General features: G+C 31.5%; 1 protein-coding gene across 1 annotated transcript in view; it reads left to right on the forward strand.

The window, feature by feature from the left end:
• The window catches only part of GRIK2 (glutamate ionotropic receptor kainate type subunit 2), an 851,151-nt gene that overhangs the window by 664,712 nt on the left and 164,111 nt on the right, over nucleotides 1–22,328 (forward strand). Inside the window, exon 13 of the mRNA XM_074187246.1 lies at nucleotides 1,123–1,340. Coding sequence (XP_074043347.1) covers nucleotides 1,123–1,340 — 218 coding nt within the window. The remainder of the gene's footprint in view (nucleotides 1–1,122; nucleotides 1,341–22,328) is intronic.

Consider the following 22,328-nt stretch of genomic DNA (forward strand, 5'->3'; position numbering starts at 1 on the left):
AGGATAAAAAGTCCATCTTTCCTTCATTCCATTTTACTCAGACACCATAAAAATTAATTGATTGGAAGAAATCAATCTATATCGACTGGTGAATAGTATAAAAGTAATAATAAAATGGATGTAATTTTATAACATTTATTCCTATAATTTGTATCTATTCTTAGATTTTTTACCACAAACCCATATTACTTAAAATATTGTTTTAATTTTAATCTTATAGTTAGAATATAATAAAATTATAACTAATATGATGGTCATACACTGACAGTTTAGAAAGTTTAGATTCTCTTTTTAATGTAACCCAATTAAAATTAATAATGATTCAAATTAAAATATAATGCCAAGAACATTCCCAAATGTAATACCATGAGCAGGCAACTCCAGCAATACTACAATGTAGCCCAAGTTTGCTAAATGTGGATGTTTTTAGAGAAGATTAAAATCTGTGGCATAGCCATCTACTTCAGATTATTTTTCATTAGTTTGGGGGCTAATTATAGTGATGGGAGATATTACCTTTCCCCATGGAATCTGTGCATCATAGTATCTTACTGAGAAAATTAATATAAGACTAATACCATAAAACCAAGGAAAATGGATAATCAAAATTATTTATGAAGCTATTTTTTTATAAAATTCTAATAACAGTGTCAAGGTCCAAGGACTGGAAATTCAGGATAAATTCTCTAGGAAAATCAGCTCCATGCACAGATATACTATAATGTACATTCAGCAACGTTCTCTGATATAGTTTATCCTTCCATGGGTTAAATTGCTTTCATCTCTTGAAACTGAAAAGCATTTATTCTTCCTTCTAACCCTAATATTAAAAAGAGGTTGTTCTGATCAAAATGCTTGAATGAATACTGAATATTGCCTCATGTTGAAGCTGTCTCCCATTACTATATTTTGATAACAACATCATAACAGTGTTCTTTTTATTGTAACCAGTCCTTCCCTGCCCCATGTTAGTTTTTTCTTACCACAGCAATATGTAAATCAATAAATCAATAACCCATTTTTATTACACAGTGATTCCACTCTGCCACTGTGACTTAAAGTACCTGACTGCTGATGATATTCTTTGTATTCGTTTCACCCTTTCCCCCCAATCTCTGTTAGGTTCTGAGCTCATGCCTAAAGCGCTCTCCACCAGGATAGTGGGAGGCATTTGGTGGTTTTTCACACTTATCATCATTTCTTCGTATACTGCTAACTTAGCCGCCTTTCTGACAGTGGAACGCATGGAATCCCCCATTGACTCTGCTGATGATTTAGCTAAACAGACCAAGATAGAGTATGGAGCTGTGGAGGATGGGGCCACTATGACTTTTTTTAAGGTAAGATTCCTTACATCGTTCCTTAGCTACATTGAAATAATAAATTTAAGTAGAATCATGCCTTGACAAATAACATTGATATTTGTTGTTATGGTATCTTTATGCTGCTATTAGCATTCATATTTGTTGTTATGGTATCTTTATGCTGTTATATCATAAAATAAAGCAAATGCTTTTATTTTCTGGGAAGTAAAGAAAAATTAATATTTGCATGGGGAAAAATAGTATAAAAATTGTATATACCAACATAAGGCAAATTTTTCAACAATTTGAAATCAAAAAACACAATCTGCATGACATTTATTTTATTCCTTATATATTTTTAAATGTTAAAAAATAATGTGAGATTTTCAATTCAGTTGGATTTGGAAATAAAAAATATAAATGAATTATTTGCAGTTGTGGAAAAAATAGATCATTATCCTAAAAGGTTTAATAATTCAAGGGCAATTTTTGTGATTAACAGGCCTTCTTACCTTTGGGTGAAAGGCAAGAGTCTCAAATCTGGGTGATGGAACAGAAAGATGTTTCACAGGGTGTGGAGATAAAGGTATCAAAAGGAATAGAAGAGATGACTTAGTCCTTTCACTCCGCATTTATGACTAGTTTGGTAAACAAAGGCACTGGAAAAATGTTAGTTATTATATTTAACAGATGTCAGTGAATGTTTTCGGATCTTTGAAAATGGTGAGTTCACATTGCCAGCATGTTTGAATTTGAATGATTGTCAACCAGCATCTGCCACACCTCTTGCTCTGTCAATTATAGATTGTCATATTGACTCAGAGAATTGAAGTGGAAAGGGACATATAAGAAAATGAGAAGATGAAGCTCTAGATTCATGTCATGTCCTGTTCTTCTCTCTTCCCTTACTGTTTCCCTCCACCCTGAGCAATCAGGGCCATTTGGTAATTGTTTACTATTATATTTCAGTATACATTTCCCCCATTTTAATGTAGGGAAAATTCATAGAAAGAATTCTTTAGTGTATGTATAAACATAACTGATGATATGAATGTGTATTGAAAATGGTAATTTCAAAAATTAATTTAGTCTCTCTACATATAACTTAAACATTAATATATTTTATATTTTATGGAATTCATGTAATCATTTTCCTTAATATTCATTTTAAGGATCGTGATATTCTTTTTTACTTAGTAAACTCTTTTGTGACATTTTAATATTGATTCAAATAAGAAAATAATGATGAGAAATTAACATTTTCTGAATCTTTCTAAGCTGATTCAGTCATCTTATATTAATATAGCATTCAAACTATTTTTAAATAGATAATTATGAAATTCATAGTTTAAAGGATTTTTCTAATACAAACCAGAACTGCAGACAAAGAAAAAAGACTATTCCATTTTCTAAATTAAGAAATGATAATTTATTTACTCAAAAACTTGCAATAAGTATCCACTATGTGCAAAGAATTATGCTAGGCACTGTAGATTTTATATACTTCAACTCTTATGAATGAATATTTTGTATAGAATGTAGAAAAACATCATATTAAATGTTTTTACCTCAGGTTACTCAATACTTCATTCATTAATTCATCTGTTTGATTTTAATTCATAAGGGACTTGTATTTCAGTTTTTATTTTTCAGACTGTTATCACTACCCACTAGAAAATAAAGAAAAAGAAAACTCAATCCCTGCATGCTATCTGAAAAGTTAGGTTGTATTCTTAATCATTATTTCTCTGATTTCATGTTACTATCAAATATCAAATATCTGTTGTTATCAGATGGTGGAAATCAAAGTTGTTAAATCTTTCAAAGCTATTTGTTTTTATAATTCCTTTTTTCATACAATTATTTTTCTGATTCAAATCACTGCAATCTGAATCAGGTCATAATATCTTCTGAAGATCCTTTGAAAATAATCTAGTTTATTATTTCTTATGGCACACTAATATTCCTTTATTTTCATATATCATACTTTATTCAACTATTTTCCAATGGATGAACACTTTTCTGATTTCCAGTTCTTCATAAAAATAAAAATTGTGAGTATAAATATTTTTGTACTTATGAATTCTGTTTAAAAAAAAACCCTCTGAAATATAAGCCTCCTGGTGATAGTTTTGGATCAAAGGATATTTGCACTTTAATGACTTTTGGTAATAAACACCTAAATTGTTTTCTATAATGGCTAGAACACTTCAAAATTCTATCAACAGTGCCTATCTCACAGTCCCAGTTTTCTTTTATTGTTCATTTTTGCAATTTGATAGTATGATAATTTTTCTCAAATTTATTTTTCAGTTTTCTTATTATTAGTGACTTGATATTTTTCTTTCAAATGACTATTACTAGCTTGAATTTATTCTTGGCAAACTTTGACAGAGAAAAATGTTTATGAAGTCTCCGTAAACATTCTTTCAAGACTGCAAAGTATCCATGCACTGATATTGATGTTCCCTTTGTCAACATTGATTATAGTTCATTTGTTCCTTCTTAATACGTATGATTCTTGTTCATTCTTTCCAATAGATCTTTGAGAAAGTATTGATACAATATTAGAAAGTGTTCCTTCAATATTTTTACATTTTGAGGGTTCCAGTATTTAGTTTGTCACTTTCTTAGTCTTGCCACATGAGTGACCTTCCCAGTTTTCCTTTCTAACTCCTCTATAGGAAATGATACCTTTTGTGAATCAGCATTGGAAGAACTAGTCCAGGATCCTTCTGGCCATCTTGCATGTCAGGATTAAAATTCATCTAGAACTTGAATCTTTAAAAATTATGGCATCCAATGATTCACCACTTAATTACCCTACCTGAAGTAATTTGTGTTTAAGAGCTAGGTCTTTGAATTAGGGACATGTGTGGGTTCATTTAAAACATTGTGTCCCAAATACAATTGATCTATTTTCTTGCTTCTTTTCAATTCTGGATCCATCTCTAAGTCTATTTGAAAGCTTCAAAAGGGTGCCTCCAATGTCTAAGATTTTCGGGATATTTTCTATGTTCTGATTTGCTAAGTCAGTGGACTGGCATTTTGATTGCATATCATAATATGAATGATAGGCAGTTTTCATATATTTGAATTTTGTTTAGGAAGTACTGGCCCTGCCATACTCTGAGGAATCACCAGAAAAATGTCACCTTAAAGCCACGTAGAAAATATCACCATCTTTTTTATTATTCAGTCATTTAATTGTATCTGATATTTTTGTTATTATATTAATATCCATAAAGTTTTCTAGGCAAATATGTTAGATTAGTTTATATTTCCTTTACTAGTGTGCCCCCATTTTACAGATGAGGCTCTAATGAAAATAGGGTGTGTCATGCCCAAGGTCCCAGAGTTAATAAGTGTCTCAGGTTAGATTTAAATTCACATCTTCTAGACTTCAGACCCATTGAACATAATCAATAGCAGGAATAATTAAATTGATATCCATGGATCTTTAAATGGTTCATGAATAGATTCAAGGTGGGGTGGGGAAGGACTGTCTATACAATTAGATAGGGAAAATATTAAATATTTATTTTTGCTATCCCCTCACTGAAATTTATAATTTCCTTCAATTATTTAAAAACATTATTCTGAGAAGTAGTTCACAGGATTCTTCAGATTACAAAAGGTGTCTATGTCACCAAAAAAAAAGTTAAGAATATTGATCAGGAGACAGGTAGATTAAGCACCAGTACTGGCATCAGGGGGACTTGAGTTCAAATCAAACCTCAGTCACTTAATAATTACCTAACTGTATGACCTTGGGCAAGTCACTTTACCCATTGTCTTGTAAAACCAAACTTAAAGAGACAAACAAAAAAAAGAATATTGATCTGTAAGAATCCATTCCTTATTTTTGACTGTGGCAAATAACTTTTTTGAGAATCCTACTCAATGTTTCCTTCCGTGTTTGACATTCACAACCAGTTGATTTATCAATGAATAGTTGTTTTGGGTACATATTCATCAAGTTATATTATAAAGAAGAAAGTATTTGGAGAAAAGCCTTAAAGACTGCATTTTGCTCTATCAGACTGCCTTTTCTGTAATTGGCAAAGAATAAACTCAGTGGACTTGGCAAACAACACAGAATCTAAATTTCATTTTTTTCCTTTCATAAGATTTGGTTTATTTAAGGACTGCCAAATGAGAAAAGACATTTGGGAGGGGGGGATTACTCATCTTTTTATTTTATATTTTGTAATTATGTAAAACTATATTAGTCATTTTGTACAAGAATACTTGAATAAAAGAAAAGAATTAAATTTAAAAAACAAAAAAGTAGCAGACCAGTTTGTATTCAATCAATTATCATTTTGTTTCTTTGGAGACCAGATAGTGTGTATTACTGAAAATAGCTAAGTTATTCAAAGTTCTTCATCATATATTATTGTTGTTATTTTCTAAAGTGTTATCCTTTCACTCAGGATCAGGCAAAGTCTTTCTCAGTTTTTCTTTTTTTTTTCCTGAAATCTGCTTGTCATTTCTTATAGTGCAATAAATTTCCATTTCAATCATATACCACAACATGTTTAGCCATTCCCCAATTGATGGTTATCCCTTTGATTTCCAATTAATTACCAGGGAAAAGAGCTGTTATAAATGATTTTGTACAAATAGGTCCTTTCCCCTCTTTTTTCAGTGGCTTTGGGATATAGATCTAGACGTAGTATTGCTAGATTAAAGGGTATGCATAGTTTAGTAGCCCTTTGAACATAGTTTTGAAATTTTCTCCAAAATGATTTAGTTCACAACTCCATTATCAATGCATTAATGGACCAGTTTTCCCATATCCTTTAGAATATCCAATATTTTTCTTTTCTGACATCTTAGTCACTGTAATAGGAGTGAAGTGGTATTTCAGGGTTGTTTTAATTTGTATTTCTATGATAAATAGTGATTTAAAGCTGTTTTCATATGATTTTTTAAAATAGATGACTGATTTCTTTGTCAGAAAGCTACCTGTCCATATGCTTTGACCATTTATCAATTGGGAATGACTTGGATTTTTATACATTTTACACAATTCTCTGTATATTTGAGAAAGGTGTCCTTTATCAGAGATAGTTATTGCAAAATTTCCCCCAATTTTCTGCTTTCTTTATAGTTTTCATTCTACTTATTTTGTTTTTGAAAAAAAAACTTTTTAATATTATCCATCAAAATTATCTATTTTCATTTTGTAAGGTTCTCTCCATCTTCTTTGTCCCTATTCTTCCCCTATTGACAGATTAAACTATTTCATGCTCTGTGGTATCATCCTTTATGTGTAAATCATGCACTCATTTTGCCCTTATCTTGGTATATTCCTAGTTTCTGACATATTGTTTTCCAGTTTACCCAGCAGTTTTTGCCAAATAATGAGCTTTTATTCTAAAAACTTGAATGCTTAGGCTTATCTTATACCAGATTACTATAATAATTTACTATAATGTAATTTGTAACTAATCTATTCCATTGATCCACCAGTCTATTAAGAACAAGATTATTTTGATAATGATTGTTTTATGATATAATTTGAGATCTGATATGACTAGATTATGTTCCTTCCGCATTGTTTTCTTTACTAATTCTCTGGATGTTCTTGTTTTTTGTTTTTTCAGGTGAATTTTATTATTAAGTTTTCTAGCTTTATGAAATAATTTTTGATAGTTTGATTGGCATGTCACTGAATAAGTAAATTAATTTAAATAGAAGTATCATTTTGATTATATTAACTTGGCTTACTCATGAGCAATTAATATTTTTCTAATTATTAACTTCTGACTTTTTTGTGTGAAAAGTGTTTTATAGTTGTGCTCATATAGCTCCTAGGTTTCTCTTGGCAGGTATATGCCCAAGTATTTTATATTGTCTACAATTATTTTAAGTGGAATTTCTCTTTCTATCTCTCACTGCTGGACTTAGCTGGAAATATATGGAGATGCTGATGATTCATGTAGCATTTTTTTATATCCTGTATCTTTGCTAAAGTTATTAATAATTTCAAATAGTTTTTACTTGATCATCTAGAATTTTCTAAGTATGGCATCATGTCATCTGCAAAGGGTGAAAGTTTGTCTTCTTATTGACTACTCTAATTTTTAACTCCTTTTTTCTTCTTTTATTGCTATAACTAAATATTAAATAATAGAGGCGATAGTAAGCATCCTTACTTTACCTCTGATTTTATTGGGATTGTTTCTAGGTAATGTCCATTACAGATAAAGATTGATGGTGGTTTTAGATAATTATTATTTATTATTTTAAGGTAAACTCCATTTATTTCCACTCTCTAGTATTTTTAATTGGAATAGATGTTGTATTTTGTCAAAAACTTTTTTTTCATCTATTGAAATAGTCATGATTTCTGTTGGGTTTGTTATAATTATATTCAATTATTCCCCCAGTTTTCCTAATATTGAACCAGTTCTACAGTCCTAGTATAGATCCCATATGGTCATAGCGTATGATCTTTTGATTATATTGCTATGATGTCTTTGCTAGTTTTTTTATTTAAATTTTTTCAGTAATATTTACTGACAAAATTGTTTTTAAATTTTCTTTTCCTTTTTTTGTTTATCAGCACCATGCTTGTATCATAATAGGAATTTAGAAGGATTCTGTCTATTTTTCCCAGTAGTTTTTATTGATTTATTGATTTATTTTAATAATCAATATTTTCCTTAGAAACTTAATTGAGGGCTTTTTAAATTTCTTTTTCTAAGATTGGTTTATTTAAGTATTTTAATTTTTCTTTGTTAAGCTGAGTGATATATATATATATATATATATATTATAGCTATTCATTCCATTTAAATTGTTAAATTTATTGGCATATAATTGAACAAAATAGTTATTATCAATCATCCTAATTTCTTCTTCTTTGATGATGAATTCACCTCTTTCATTATTGATACTAGAATTTTGTTCTTTTTTCCTTTTTTAAAATGAAATTAAGCCAATGTTTTATCTATTTTGTTGACTTTCCCTAAAATCAGCTTTTTAGTTTTATTCTTTAGTTCACTTTCTATTTTATTAATCTCTCCCTTGATTTTTCAGTACTTTTAAATTGATATTTAATTGAAGATTTTTAATTTGTTCTTTTTCTAACTTTTAATAGCATGAATCTCATAAATTCTGTTTAGTTGTCTCATTGTTATATTTGTTAATGAATTTATTGGTTTTTCTATGATGTCCTTTTACCCACTTGCTTTTAAGTATTATATAACTTAATTTCAAGGTAATTTTAGATATCTCTCCATTGTACATTACTGAATATAATTTTTATTCCATTAAGATCTGAAAATCGTACTTATTATTTCTGATTTCCTGTATTTGGCTTTGAGATTTTTATTACTTAATACATGCTAAATTTTTGTAGAAGTGCCATGGACTAGTAAGATAAAAGGTATATCTTTTTCTATTCCCATTTAATTTTCTTCAGAGGTCTATCATATATACTTTTTTTTCCAGAATTTTGGTCACCTTGGTCACTTCTTTTATTTCTTTGGTTATTTAGTTAAGAGATGAGAAGTTAAGGTCTTTCCACTAGTATAGTTTTCTTATCTATTCATTGTATTCCCATTCAGCTTCCACAAAAACTTAGATATTTGATGCATATGTTTAGTATAGCTAGAACTTTATTATCCTTGATTACTTTCAGCAAGATATAATTTCCTTCTTTATTTCAGTTTATTAGATTTATGTTTGCTTTTGTTTTGTCTGAAATCATGATTGCTGGCCCTGCTTTCTTTGCTTCAGTTGAAGCATAATAGATTCTTCTCCAACCTTTCACCTTTACTCTGTGCATATTTCTCTGCTCCAAATATGTTTCTTGTAAACAATTATGTCAGGATTCTGTTTTTTTATTCCATTCCACAATCTGCTTCCATTTTATGTGTTCAACACTTATTGTCATGGTAGCCAGCTGTATTTGCTTCCAGGCTATTTTTCATTTGTTTTTCTTATTTATCTTATTCCCTTCTCTTTCACTCACAGATGTTTTACTTCTGATTGCCACCTCCCCCAATCTAACCTCCATTTTATCCTTCTTCCTTCTTTCTATTATCATCATCATCCCTTTTTTACTACCTTATAGAGGAATCTTCCTTAAAGATTTCTATACCCAATTGATCATATCGTTATTCCCTCTTTGAGCCAATTTTATGAGAACAAATCATAAGCTTTGCCTATTACCTCCCCAGACCTCTTTTTTCCTTTCTCTATAATAGTTATTTGATACCTTTTTTCTGTGAGATCATTAACCCTCCCCTCCTTCTTCCAGTTCAATTTTTTCCCCTCACTCTTCTTTTATCTGGGTGTTACCTCATTAAAGTCATCTTAACTCCACACCCTCTGTCTACATATACTCCTAACTGCTTTTATAGTAATAAAGTTGTTACAAGTATCATCTTACCATATAGAAATATAGTTTAACTTATTGAATTTATATTTTCTCTTTCTTGTTTTACCTTTGTATATTTCCCTTGATTCTTATATTTAATTAGAAATTTTGAAAGTCCTCTATTTCTTTAAATGGTCTATTTTTCCTCCTGAAATATTATATTCACTTTTGCTGGGTAGGTGATTCTTGGTTGTAATTCTAAATCCTTTGCGTTTCCATATATCATAATCTAAGTCCTGTGATTCTTTTATTTGGAAACTACAAAATTCTGTGAAATTCTGACTATAGGTCCACAATAGTTGAATTGTTTCTTTTTTTTGACTGCTTGCTTTAATATTCTCTTTGATCTGTGAGTTCTGAAATTTGACTATGATTTTCTAGGAATTTTTTTTTTATTGATATTTTATTTTACTTTATTCTTCCAATTCTATCTTATGGAAGATCTTCAACATTTATACACTTGCATATTTATGTTACACATTTTTCAACCACCCTCCTTTCCTTCCTTTTCTATCCCTCCCTTCCCCTCCAGTCTGGTAAAAGTTGTACATGTACCTTTGTGTTTAACGTTTTAACATATTACTAAAAGAACAGAAAGAAAATCATAAGATTGGAAGAAAAATAAGAGAAGTTTTTAAAAAATTGAACACAGCATATATTCAGATTCCGTGAGCTTTTTATTTTTCCTTCCGGAAACTATCCATAACAGATCCCCCACGATTGTTCTAGTTCTCTGAAATATTTGAAAGGAGATGCATCTTATCAGAGCTGATCAACTCACAATGTTGTTAATGTATATAGTGTTCTTTTGGTTCTGTTCCCCTTCACTCATCATCAATTCCTGTAATCCGTTTCAGGATTCTGTCTAAAGTCATTTTAACTTTGCAGTCAGGAGGACAGGAGTATGAATCCAATCTCAAGATACTTGAATTTTACTACTTGTAAGTGACTTGATCCTGACTGCCTCATCCAGGGCCATCTCCAGTGTCCTGATTCATATCTGGCGACTAGACCCAGATGACTACAGAGGAGAAAGTGAGACCAGTGACCTAGCACACCATCCCCTCACTCAAATGCAATTCACATGCTTGTCATGGTATCACCTCCCTGATGTGGTGGTTTTCTTTGAAAACTGAAAGACAAAAAAAATTATAGAACAATAGCTCTGCATAACATTTGTATGCCATAACTTGTTCAACCAATTGCTGGGTATCCCCTCAATTTACTATTCTTTGTCACTACAAAAAGAACTTATATGAATATTTTTGAAGATGTGGGACTTTTCCCATTTTTTATGATTTCTTTTGGATGTAGGCTTAATATAGGTACATAGCCCTGGTATTGGTAGGAATTTTCATTTTCATTTCTATTTTGCTCTTTAGTTCTAATACATCAGGAAAATTTTCTTTGTTAATTTTTAGAAAAGATATCTGGACTCTCTCTCTCTCTCTCTCTCTCTCTCTCTCTCTCTCTCTCTCTCTCTCTCTCTCTCTCCCTCCCTCCCTTCCTCTCTTGCTTTCTTGCTTTCTTTCTTGTTTGCTTTCTTTCCTTCCTTCCTTACTACTGGAAACAGGGCCCCTTGATAGCAGTTCCTGGAAGCGTAATTTTGTTGTTCTTCTGCCCAAGAGTTGATGCCCTGCTGCTAGATTACAATGTATACAAGATTTATCCACTGGTAGACCCAAGGGGTGGGGTCTTCCTATTGGCCAGTCCCAGGACTAGGCTTTACTATTAGTCAGCAATAGGATCAAAAACTTATTGGTGGCTTTTTCTTGTGAATGGGGTCACTGTGGTGGGATCTTGCTGTACTGCATAGATTGCTCACTTGCTTACTGGGATCCTGACTTGCTGCAACCTGGGACCTTGTTGATGGATTGCCTTAGGATTTGAACTTTGCTTCATAACCCCCCACCCCCACCCCAGCTGTGAGGTTGACTGCTTGCTGCTACTACTTTTGGACTTCATTCCCTTCTCATCCCAGTGGCTGGTAAACTGCTTTCCTGCTCCTATATCAATTCTGAGGTGGTTTTCTTGTTTGAAAGGGAATTTGGGAGAGTTTCAGAGTGTTCCTTCCTCACTCTACCACCATGACACCAGAAGTTCATCTTTTTATTTTATCTGTAACTTCACCTTTCCAGGTTTTTTATTTTTCCAGCTCCCTTTTCTATATGATTTATCCCAGTTTCTTCTCTCTTCAAAATTATTTTTGCTTCCTCTTTCTTTTCCATTATATCAATTCCTTTTTATATTCTTTGACTCTTTTCTCTCACACAAGGATGCCTCTAGAATCAGAAGGAAAACTGATATTTAGCAGTTTCCTTTTCTAATGGCATAGATTTTCTTTCAATTTGAAACCTTCTGAAATGTGTATTACTCTCAATAAAAATCATACAGTGTTAATAAGCAAGTTAACAATTACCTTATGGTGCTAGCTTTACCTCACAGTGAGATGGTATTGTTGGAATTAGGAAAACACCAAATGTCAGCACATAATACCTTGATTATTTTTCCTATCCTTTGTATAACCCTAGATGATACTTATTCTAAACTGTGTATTGTGATTTGTCATATCTCTTGTTATCTCATCTTTGAGTTTAAAATTAAAAAAGAATCTTGGTAAAATTTAGAATGAAGGCAAATTCATACTAATTTTGAAATTCTACACTACATTAAGGGCTGTTTGAGTGTGTGTGTGTGTGTGTGTGTGTGTGTGTGTGTGTGTGTGTATATGAATGTTTCATTTTTCATTCTTTAAAAAAATTAACAGTAACAACACATGTCTGCACTCTATGAAACACTCATAAGATATTATTTCTGTGGGGATTTCCATCTTGTTTTTACTAATTTAAAGCAACCTTGCTGTTGGCTAATTGTTATGGAAGACTCAATTCTAGGAAATGATTATTTTCATGTATCTCAGGTTTTGTAACTAGAAGAAAGAGAATAAAGCTCAAAAATTTTGAAAATTAAATTCTTGAATAGTTTCTCAAGCTGCTGAAAAAATGTAAGGCATATTATAAAGGATATGTTGCATCATTTGAGGAATATTCCAATATGTATAGAATATACTAGACTAGGCCCAGATTTTGCTCCCCAAAATATATTTTCTTATTCTCACCTCCCACTATTCTCTTCCTTTTTTTTTCTTGCTTTCAATCTCATTTGCAAAATAAGGACAAACGATGATGAAATGATAGATTGTGAATTAAACATAATTCAAATAATCTCTTACCTTCTAAGATTGCTTTTTGATTTATACATGACTTTTATCAGTGTATACATGTATTGTATATGTTTATATAAACACAAGTATTTAGTCCTGTATATTTATTTTCAATATATGTTGTTTTCCCCATTGGAATATAAAATTTTTAGGGGCAGGAACTGCTTTGCTTTAGCCATGTGTATCTTCAGTGCTCAGCAAAGTATTTGTACATAGTAAGTGTTTCATACAATCATCTTGATTGATAGACTTCTCAGAAAATCCTGGAGATGATAATCCAGAAAAAATTATCATCATATAATAAGGATTATGTACTTTTTGATAAAGAAATCAAGATATTTTTAATAGCTTCTAGGATGAAGACAAAACAAAAACAACTTGTAAAAGCTAGCTTAAGGACTAAAGTACTTAAAAACATATTTCAAAGCCTGCTTCATTGGTTCTGTCTCTTGAGCTGGGAATTGCATTAACTAATACAATTATTGAAGGAATGAAATCCCATGTCAGCTCTTCAAGAGAACTGAAAACACTGAAAAATCAATGAGTATTTGTTGTTCTTTTTCAATGTAAAGATTAAGAGGAAGTCAACAAAGAGAATTCTGTGACATGACACAATGAATAGAGGTCTGAATCTGACAGTCCTGACTCTTCCACCAATTCTTTTATCTTTATGCCCCTACATTTTTCTCCATTGTAAAATAAGAGTGTTGAACTAACTTCAAATGTCTTTCCTAGAGATACATCTTTAATGTCTTGACCTATACCCCTCAGGCCTACTGACTATATAATAAGACTTATGTTACCAAGTCCCTTTTATTAAGCCCCTACTATATCCCAGGCAATGGGGCTACAATTTCTTTCTCTTCACCTTCAAAGTGATTCTTGCATTTTGCAAAATGCTTCTTATTAGTATTATTTATTATCATGTTGTCTTAGTTTTCTCCCAATTCATAAATATTCTTTTGTGCCTATGCCTATGCCCCCTGGAAGTCCCTTACAGCAGCAGATGTGCTAAAGGGGATTTAAATAAAAAAGAAAACAATAACAAACCAAGTTATCTCCTATTATTATTTTTTCTTTTTTTCTTGTTATATTTTGTGTTTATTTAAGGCAATGAAGTTAAGTTACTTGCCCAAGATCACAAACTTAGGTGAATATTGTGTCTGAGTTCAGATGTGAACTCAGGTCCTCCTGACTCCAGGGTCAGTGGTCAATGTTCTATCCACTGTACCACCCAGCTACCCCCATTATTATTTTTAATTGGACTTGTTAGTATAAAAAGACAAATTGGAAGGACCTTTTTTGCTCAAATTTTGTCCATAGATAACTACATAATTTGCATTATGATGAATCTACAATTTCCCTTATGGTTTCAATATGGTTCCCATATGGTTTCAATTTCCCTTATGGTTTCATAACCAGTATGGAGAGTACCATATACACTAAAACTTGTACTCTGCCACATGAAACAGTTCATATTTAAGTAAAAACAGCAAAAAAAAAGTTTAAATATGAATGTTTAAATATGAAAATTCTACTTTCTAATAATACATACCCTATGATTTTTTATTAATTATTCAAATTTTTGTTTTTTCCATGTTTTTAACAATGAACAGCAGAAAGTGCCCTAAAAATAATTCTGTTAATTCTATGTGGAAGAAACTTTAAAACAGTTTCAGCCTAAATTGATTTTTTCCTAGTTGTATTTTCATTTTTTAATGATTTACATCCTTTTCATCTATTTTATGATTCTCTACCATCTTACCTTTTATCATTGATGTTTGTCCTTTATTTTCGAAGAAGACCATCCCATCAGGGAGGTGTTACCATGGCAAGCCGGTGAATTGTATTTGAGTGAGAGGTGCTGTGCAATGTCACAGTCTCACTTTCTCCTCCAGAGCCATCTGGATCCAGTGGACAGATTGAATCAGGATAATTAGGGATGTCTCTGGATGTGGGGCAGTTAGGGTTAAGTAATTTTTCCAAGGTCACAGTAAATGTCAGAGGTTGAATTTGAACTCTTGTCCTCCTGATTCTAAGGCCAGAGTTCTATCCACTGCTACATCTAGCTGCCCTCATTAAATGTTAAACAAATGTTCAATTGGAGTCCCTGAATTTAGGTAGGTTCCTTTTTCAGAATGGGTTGGTACTTATTATAGTTATGTTGTTAACCTATATTTCATTAATGATTTGTTGACTAATGTTATGGAAATAATATTTTTCTTTTTTTTATGAGACCCTGAAAATACAGGAAAGATGATTCTTTACTAGTAGTATTTAGCTGCTTAAAGAAGGATTTGGACTTTTTCCATATATAATTATGATTTTTTTCTCTAAAATAAGTGTTCCACTGGTTTTGAAAGTATCCAATACACTTTAACCTACAAAATAAAGATTATATTAGTTTTCTTTTTAAGAATTATATTAAAATTGCTTTATACTTGCTCTGATGGTTTAATCCATTCTGAAAAGATTAGAATTTTGTTCTTGAGCATTATTTATTACATATATAGTCTCTTTTTTGAGAGAATCTCAAAAAAGTTTCTAAATACCAACTCATTAATCTTTACAACATTCCCTTGAAGAAGGTGAGATGCAATTAGTATATCCTCATTTACCAGATGAGGAAATTGTGCCATGGAGAGGTTAAGTGACTTATTAATTATGAAAGCAATAACCAAGACATTTATATTATCAGCAATAAAAGCATTAACCAAAGATGGCATATCACAAGTCATCACAAAAAGCTGAAATTTATCAACATTGATGACTTATCCATGTCATCATGTCTGTTTCATTTTATTAAAATATTTGTACATTAATATCTTGTCAGTAAGGTAGCAACACCTGTATTGTTTGATTTAAAATCAGCTACATGAATACATTATAACTATAAAAGTTTTATTATAGTGGGAGGTCATGTATGGGTTTAAAAGTTAAGAACCACAGTGTTGAAAGAACATTTATAGTCCATATTATTCAATTTGTTTATAAAATATTCCTTCTATTACACGTAGAAAAAAGATTAATTTCTGCTTTGAAGACATTTGATTGAAAAAAAAAGAAAACCTCTTTCTCTTGAGTCTGGTTCCACTATTAGATATTTCTAATTGTTAGAAAATTTTTCATTATAACAAGCCTAAATTCCCTTTTCGGAAATTTATATTCATTTCCTTTCATTCTTCCTTTCAGAGAAACACAGAAGACCTACTCTTCTTTGTCAACTTTTTGACCAAATACCATGCTATACAAAGTTTCTTCTGAGTATTTTAAGATATTTCAGTATTTTTTCTTGATAAATATGACCCTTGATAAAACTGCCCATTGACTGGTTATTAATGCTAAGCAAGACATGAAACAATGAGATATAATCTAACCAAAGTTGTCATTGTCACAAATATGAGATAGAGTTTATATTGATTAGATATTATGAATGGTTTTTTGAGTCATTCTGATGAAGTCCCTGAAACCCTTCTCAGAAAAATAGTTTGTAGATAATAGAAGAAAATGCAAAATTTCAATTAAATAATTAGTCTTTTCTAATTTCTAATTTCATTCCCAGCTCCTTTAGCTGATTTTCAAATGGAATAGTCTCCAGGAATTTTAACATCCTAGTGACCTTTCTCTGAATACTTTAAATAGTAGCACGATATTTTAGGAAGTAATTAAAAAAACTTGTTTCCAAATCTTATAGATATGGTAGAGAGTTGTGGGCTAAGCAATATGTATATGTAAATCATTCATAATGCCTAATATTAGAGATATTTCTAGAATAGTATGCTGCATCTTCTATGTGGGTAATATCAGCTTAGGTAGATTAGGAATACAGGAAATCTTATTGCAGGTAAATTTATTACTTTAATATTATACCTTAGATAAGTTACTATATATTATCTCTTAACTATATTATGAAAAGTTTAAATAATAGTTATACAAAGAAGAGTGGAATTTACTGTGTTGGTTAGTTGAAAATAGAAAATGAACTAAATAATTCTTAATATTTGCCCTCTAAAACAGTTTTCTGAAAACTACAGCTTAATTTTTAGAATGATAATTACAAATCCATTAATGTTAATGGAATTGCTATCATATAACATCAAGTATTTTAAATTTTTTTGAAAAGAAAACCCTTTAAATGAGAAAATGTCTCATAGAATATTTTACCTTTAACAAGTGCTGGTAGAAAAGGTAACATATACTTTCCACCATAATCCAGATGAAGTTTTTTTTTTGAGTTTCCATTTTATAGGTAGTGAAACAAGACCTAGAAAGCAAAAATTTGTCATAATCTAAAAAATGTATTTGAATTTATAATTTTCTAATATCCCTTATAATTGTTCAATGTTTTCTGACTAAAATGCTATTTTTTATTATTTTATAGCTACAGAATATATGCTATAAATATATATATATATATATATATATATATATATATATATATATATATGAACATTTCCACTGGAAATAAAAAAAATCCATATTTTGTTTTATTGAAAAATTTGAAAAGGAAAGAATCATTGATTATCTGGTTATTGAGAGATTTAAAAATTGAGGTTCAGCCATGTTCAAATTACAAAATCACAAGCTTTAAAAATGGAACTCTAAGTCATTGCAGTCTAACCTCTCAGTTTTACAGATGAGTCAGCTGAGGAACAGAATGGTGAAGTTATTTACCTAAGTTTACAAAAATGTAAAATAGCTGTATCAGAATTTAATCCATGCCTTTAGATACTTCAAATTCAGTGCTCTTTCCATTAAACTATGAAGTCTACTTTTGCCTTACATTTTTATCTCCCACATTCCACCCCATACTTTAATGGCAGAGGTCTTCATCCAAGTAAAGACGTTTTATTCTCTATGATCTAGAGAAAAATCAATAAAATTTTATTAAACCCTAACATGTAATAGAGACTAAGCTGGGAATTATAAAGAAAAACAAAAAAGGTTGCTGTGCTCTAGTAGGGCAGAGTCTAATTGGGAGACACCATGCAAAAAACTATGTACAAACAATATATATTTATGAGAAAATGCAGAAAGCCATCATGGAGAAGACATTAGCTTATATAAGGTGGAATTTTAACTGGCACTTGAAAGAAGGTTGAACTCCTAGATACAAAGATGTGGAGAGAATTCCAGCTTTAGGGTACAGCCATGGAAATATACAGAGTTAAGGGATGAAGTGTTGTATGCCAGCACCTGCAAGAAATCAACTGTCACTGGTATGTAGAGTACAAAGAGGAGAGTAAGGTGTAGAGCCTAGAAAGGTAGAATAGGACTAGGTTATAAAGAGATTTAAAAACTGAATAGAAGATTTTGTATTTCATACTGGAGGTAATAGGAAACCATTGGAGCTCATTCAGTGGGAGTAACAGAGTGGAAGTTGGACAAAAGACAGGCGGTACTTGAGATAATGAGTCCAACCAGTTGGACTCAGTGGCCAGTTGGCCATTCCAGTAGTCCAGACATGAGATAATGAGAGAAAAAAGTGGATAGGATAGATGGATGCAAAAGATGTTAGATAGAATTATCAGGCTTTGACAACTGATTGTATATGGGGGTGGAAGTGAAAAAGAAAAAAAATTGAGGATGACACAGATTGTGAGTCTGGGTGACTGAAAGTTTTGAAATTCCCTAAATAAATTTGGGGAAGTTAGGAAGAGGGGAAATTTTATGGGATAGGATAAGTTAGCTCTTGGAAAAGTTGAGTTTGAGGTTTCTCTGTGGCATCTAGTTTGAAATGGCCAATAGACCATTAGTGATGTAAAACTGAAAGCAAGCAGAAGTGTGAAGATCAATAGATTTGAAAATCATCTATATAGAATCAAATTCATGGAAACTGATGAGATTATCAAGTGAGCTAATATAAAGACAGACAAGAAGAGGGCATGAATTGGATTTCCAGTAAAGGAGATTCAGGAAGGCAGTCAGGAGAACCAGAATGCAATAGTGTCAAATAAATAAAACAAAGCAAAAAACAAACTAGAGAAGACAAACCATTAAGAAGATAGTGATTGACATTTTTGTCAAAAGCTTTTGAGAGTTCAAGAAGAATGATAACTGAGAAAAAAATTATTAAATATGGCAATTAAGATATCCTTAGTAACTTTTCAGATGCAGTTTCAGTAGGTGAAAATCAAACTAAAGAATTAAGAATTGAGTGAAAAGGAAGAAAGTAGAATTGCTGTTTGCAGAATTTTCAGAGACGTGTGGAATAAGTGAGCATTTTTTGAAGGTAGTGCAAAGTGTAGAGAAGTAGTAGACAGATTAAAGAGTTATTGGATGATAGAGGGAGATGGGACAGAATCACTTATTCAAGTAGAGGGACTTGTCTTGTTCAATAAAAGGGATAGCTCTTCATATGAAATGTATGAAGGAAGATCATGGTGGAATGGAGATCTTTAACATTTTCATGTCATTTTCCTGGTGAAAGTCAGGTGAAGTCAAAGGAATCCTTCTCAAAATACTATTTTAAAATACATAAAATACATAGGATGACAAAGGAAATAAATTATATTGTAGTACATTTATAAAAATATTTAAATTTAAAGGCAGAACTCTAGATTAAAAAGGTCTTTGTTTATAAATAAGCTTAACAATTAGATGACAACTAGAGGTGATTGTGATTGATGTGTGCCAATAAAAACCAAGTTTTTATAAATAGCAATTTTCATTATATATACATATATGCATACTCACACAGATAGGGAAGAGATTGGTCTTATCTCTGAAATAAAAGTATGCTCCATAAATATTTGAAGATTATAGAGTGAACAAATTTGCTTTATATTTTTATAAATGTATATGTGTTTTACTATCATAGATTCTAAGCAATTATTAATAATTTAATTTGACAGGGGAAAAACTCTTCTACAGCATTTACAACAGTCAGTCTTGCATAACAAGTGATTTTACAAGTTTCTACTCATGCAATTTTCAGTCTGTAACATGAAGCTACCTGGCTTTGTCCTTCCAATTCACCTCTTAGTAATTTGTAGTCCATATTAATTTTTTATATTTTCCTGAGAACTCAAGCTTAATACAGTTCACAACATTCCTACTTACCTTTCCCCTCAATAGCTTTTCCAAGAGATAGTGTACAAGTCTATAACTCCCATGTATTTTCATGTCTTCTCCTAAGGTCATAGTAGATGGCATATAATATAAATAGATAGAAATTAAAAGGGTTTTGACCAAAACACTCTCTTTGTTGGTGCATATTTTTTCAGTACTTGATTGTGATTCATTAATTCAGATTGCAAGCTATCTGTGTTCTCTTATTGGGTGTAATCTTCTTTTCTGGGTTCTTCCATAGATCTATAAGATGGGATCATTGAATTAGAAAAATAAATTGGTTGTCATCTCAAATGCTATTTGGTAAAGTCCATTAATTTTATAGATGAAGAAACTGAGGTCCTTAGAGGTTATGTGTCTTGTCTAAAATAATGCAAGAAGTAAGCAATAAACATCAGAAATAGCTTTTAAGCCTCATATCCCTTATAACCAGAGTGCATGCTGTTTTTAGTTGTACCACACTGGTTTCACTTGAACTATTTAACTCAGTTTCCTAAAACCTTCTGTGCCATCTCAGTGCCTTTAATCAATCTGTTTTCTCTACAACTCAATTCAACTGCCACTTCCATGACCAGATCAGTAATAACAACCCTCCATCCCTGCCCAGGACTTCACATAGCACTCAGTTTTTTCAATTTTATAAGGCAATTTATCCTCACACCCATCCCCTCAATTATATCTATCTACACACACACACACACACACACACACACACACACATACACACAATCTCTGTATGTATACCCTTTCAACAAATTCCCTTTCTTTGTCTCAATTACCCTTCCTCAGTTCCATTTATGGGGAAAAAGGAAGGAAGTAACAATAATCTAAAAATTGAATATGTATTGGATCTCATCCTTTGGGCCTCATATACTCTTTTTTATTGTTATTTTTTTATTTATTTAAGGCAATGGGGTTTTGAGTGACTTGCCCAAGGTCACACAGCTAATCAATTATGAAAGTGTCTGAGGCCAGATTTGAACTCACATACTCCTGACTCCAGGGACAGTGCTCTATCCACTGTGCTACCTAGCAACCACCCCCCACCATACACTCTTTATCTAGTCCAATCATTGTCAAGTTTTACACCTTCTCTCTTCTTCTCTTTCTCTGACCCCTCTTTAAGGACTTCACTTTTGTTTTACCATTAGACCACGATTAGTACAAACAATGCTCCAGCACTGATCTCTTCAATCTGTAATATTTGAAATTTATGTAAATTATGTAAAATATGGTAATTGATTTCCAGGTCAATGGAAATATACAATGCAAATTCAAATAAAGTAGAGTTATTGCAATGATTGAGATAACATTTGTACAGTGTTTAGTATTATATCTGACACATAATAGGCACTTTATAAATACTTTCTATGTGGTTTAGAGAAATGGATTCATCTCTACTGTCCTGGCTAAAATTAAAATTATTTACCTCTACAGTATTTTGAAACCTCCCCTTAACTACTTCCCAAAGTAGGTTGATCTCAAAGATGTAGTACAGTTTTAAACTCTTAAAGTTTTAGAGACACTGTATATAAGTTTAATTCTATGGTTTGATTAGTTCTGAAGGACATTATATAGAGCTCCAATCTTTATTCATACTTTATTCATACTAATAGGGACCTAGTTGTCAAATATTCATCATGTAATATCTTTCCAACTTTTTTTGGTTATTTATTTTATATTATTGAAATAATCTTGTTGTGAGAGGCAGCTAGATGGCACAGTGGATAAAGCACTGACCCTGGAGTCAGGAGGTCCTGAGTTCAAATATGACCTCAGACACTTAACTAATTACCTAGCTGTGTGACTGTGGGCAAGTCACTTAACCCTATTGTCTTGCTAAAACCTTTAAAAAGGAAAAAAAAGAATAATCTTGTTGTGAGAATAATCATAAACCCCCTCCCCCCCCAAAATGTGAGAAACCTCAAGAATAATGAGAGAGGAAAAAAAAGCATACTTCAGTCTGTGTTCAGATTCCAATGGCCCTGTCTCTGGGATGAGTTGCCTTCCCCTTCATAGCCACCAGAGAAGTTGCTTCAATATTTTTCCCACAGTTGCTATCACTAGCTGCATTTCCCTCCACTCTGTTCCTCCCTATTCTCATCTATTCTATTTATCTCTCTCTCCTTTCATCCTATCCCTGTCCAAAAGTATGGTGTGTATCTGAGTACCCTCTCCCTCAATTTTCCTCTTTTCTGTAACCTTTCCTTCTGCCCATTCCCTCTTATCCCATCCCTTTCCTCTCATGTTTCTCTAGGGTAAGATAGATTTCTATACCCTATTAAGTGTGTATCTTATTCCTTCTCTGAGCCATTTCTGATGAGAATGAAGACTC

Source organism: Macrotis lagotis, chromosome 5 (genome assembly GCF_037893015.1).
Source record: "Macrotis lagotis isolate mMagLag1 chromosome 5, bilby.v1.9.chrom.fasta, whole genome shotgun sequence".
Taxonomy (NCBI): Eukaryota; Metazoa; Chordata; class Mammalia; order Peramelemorphia; family Peramelidae; genus Macrotis; species Macrotis lagotis.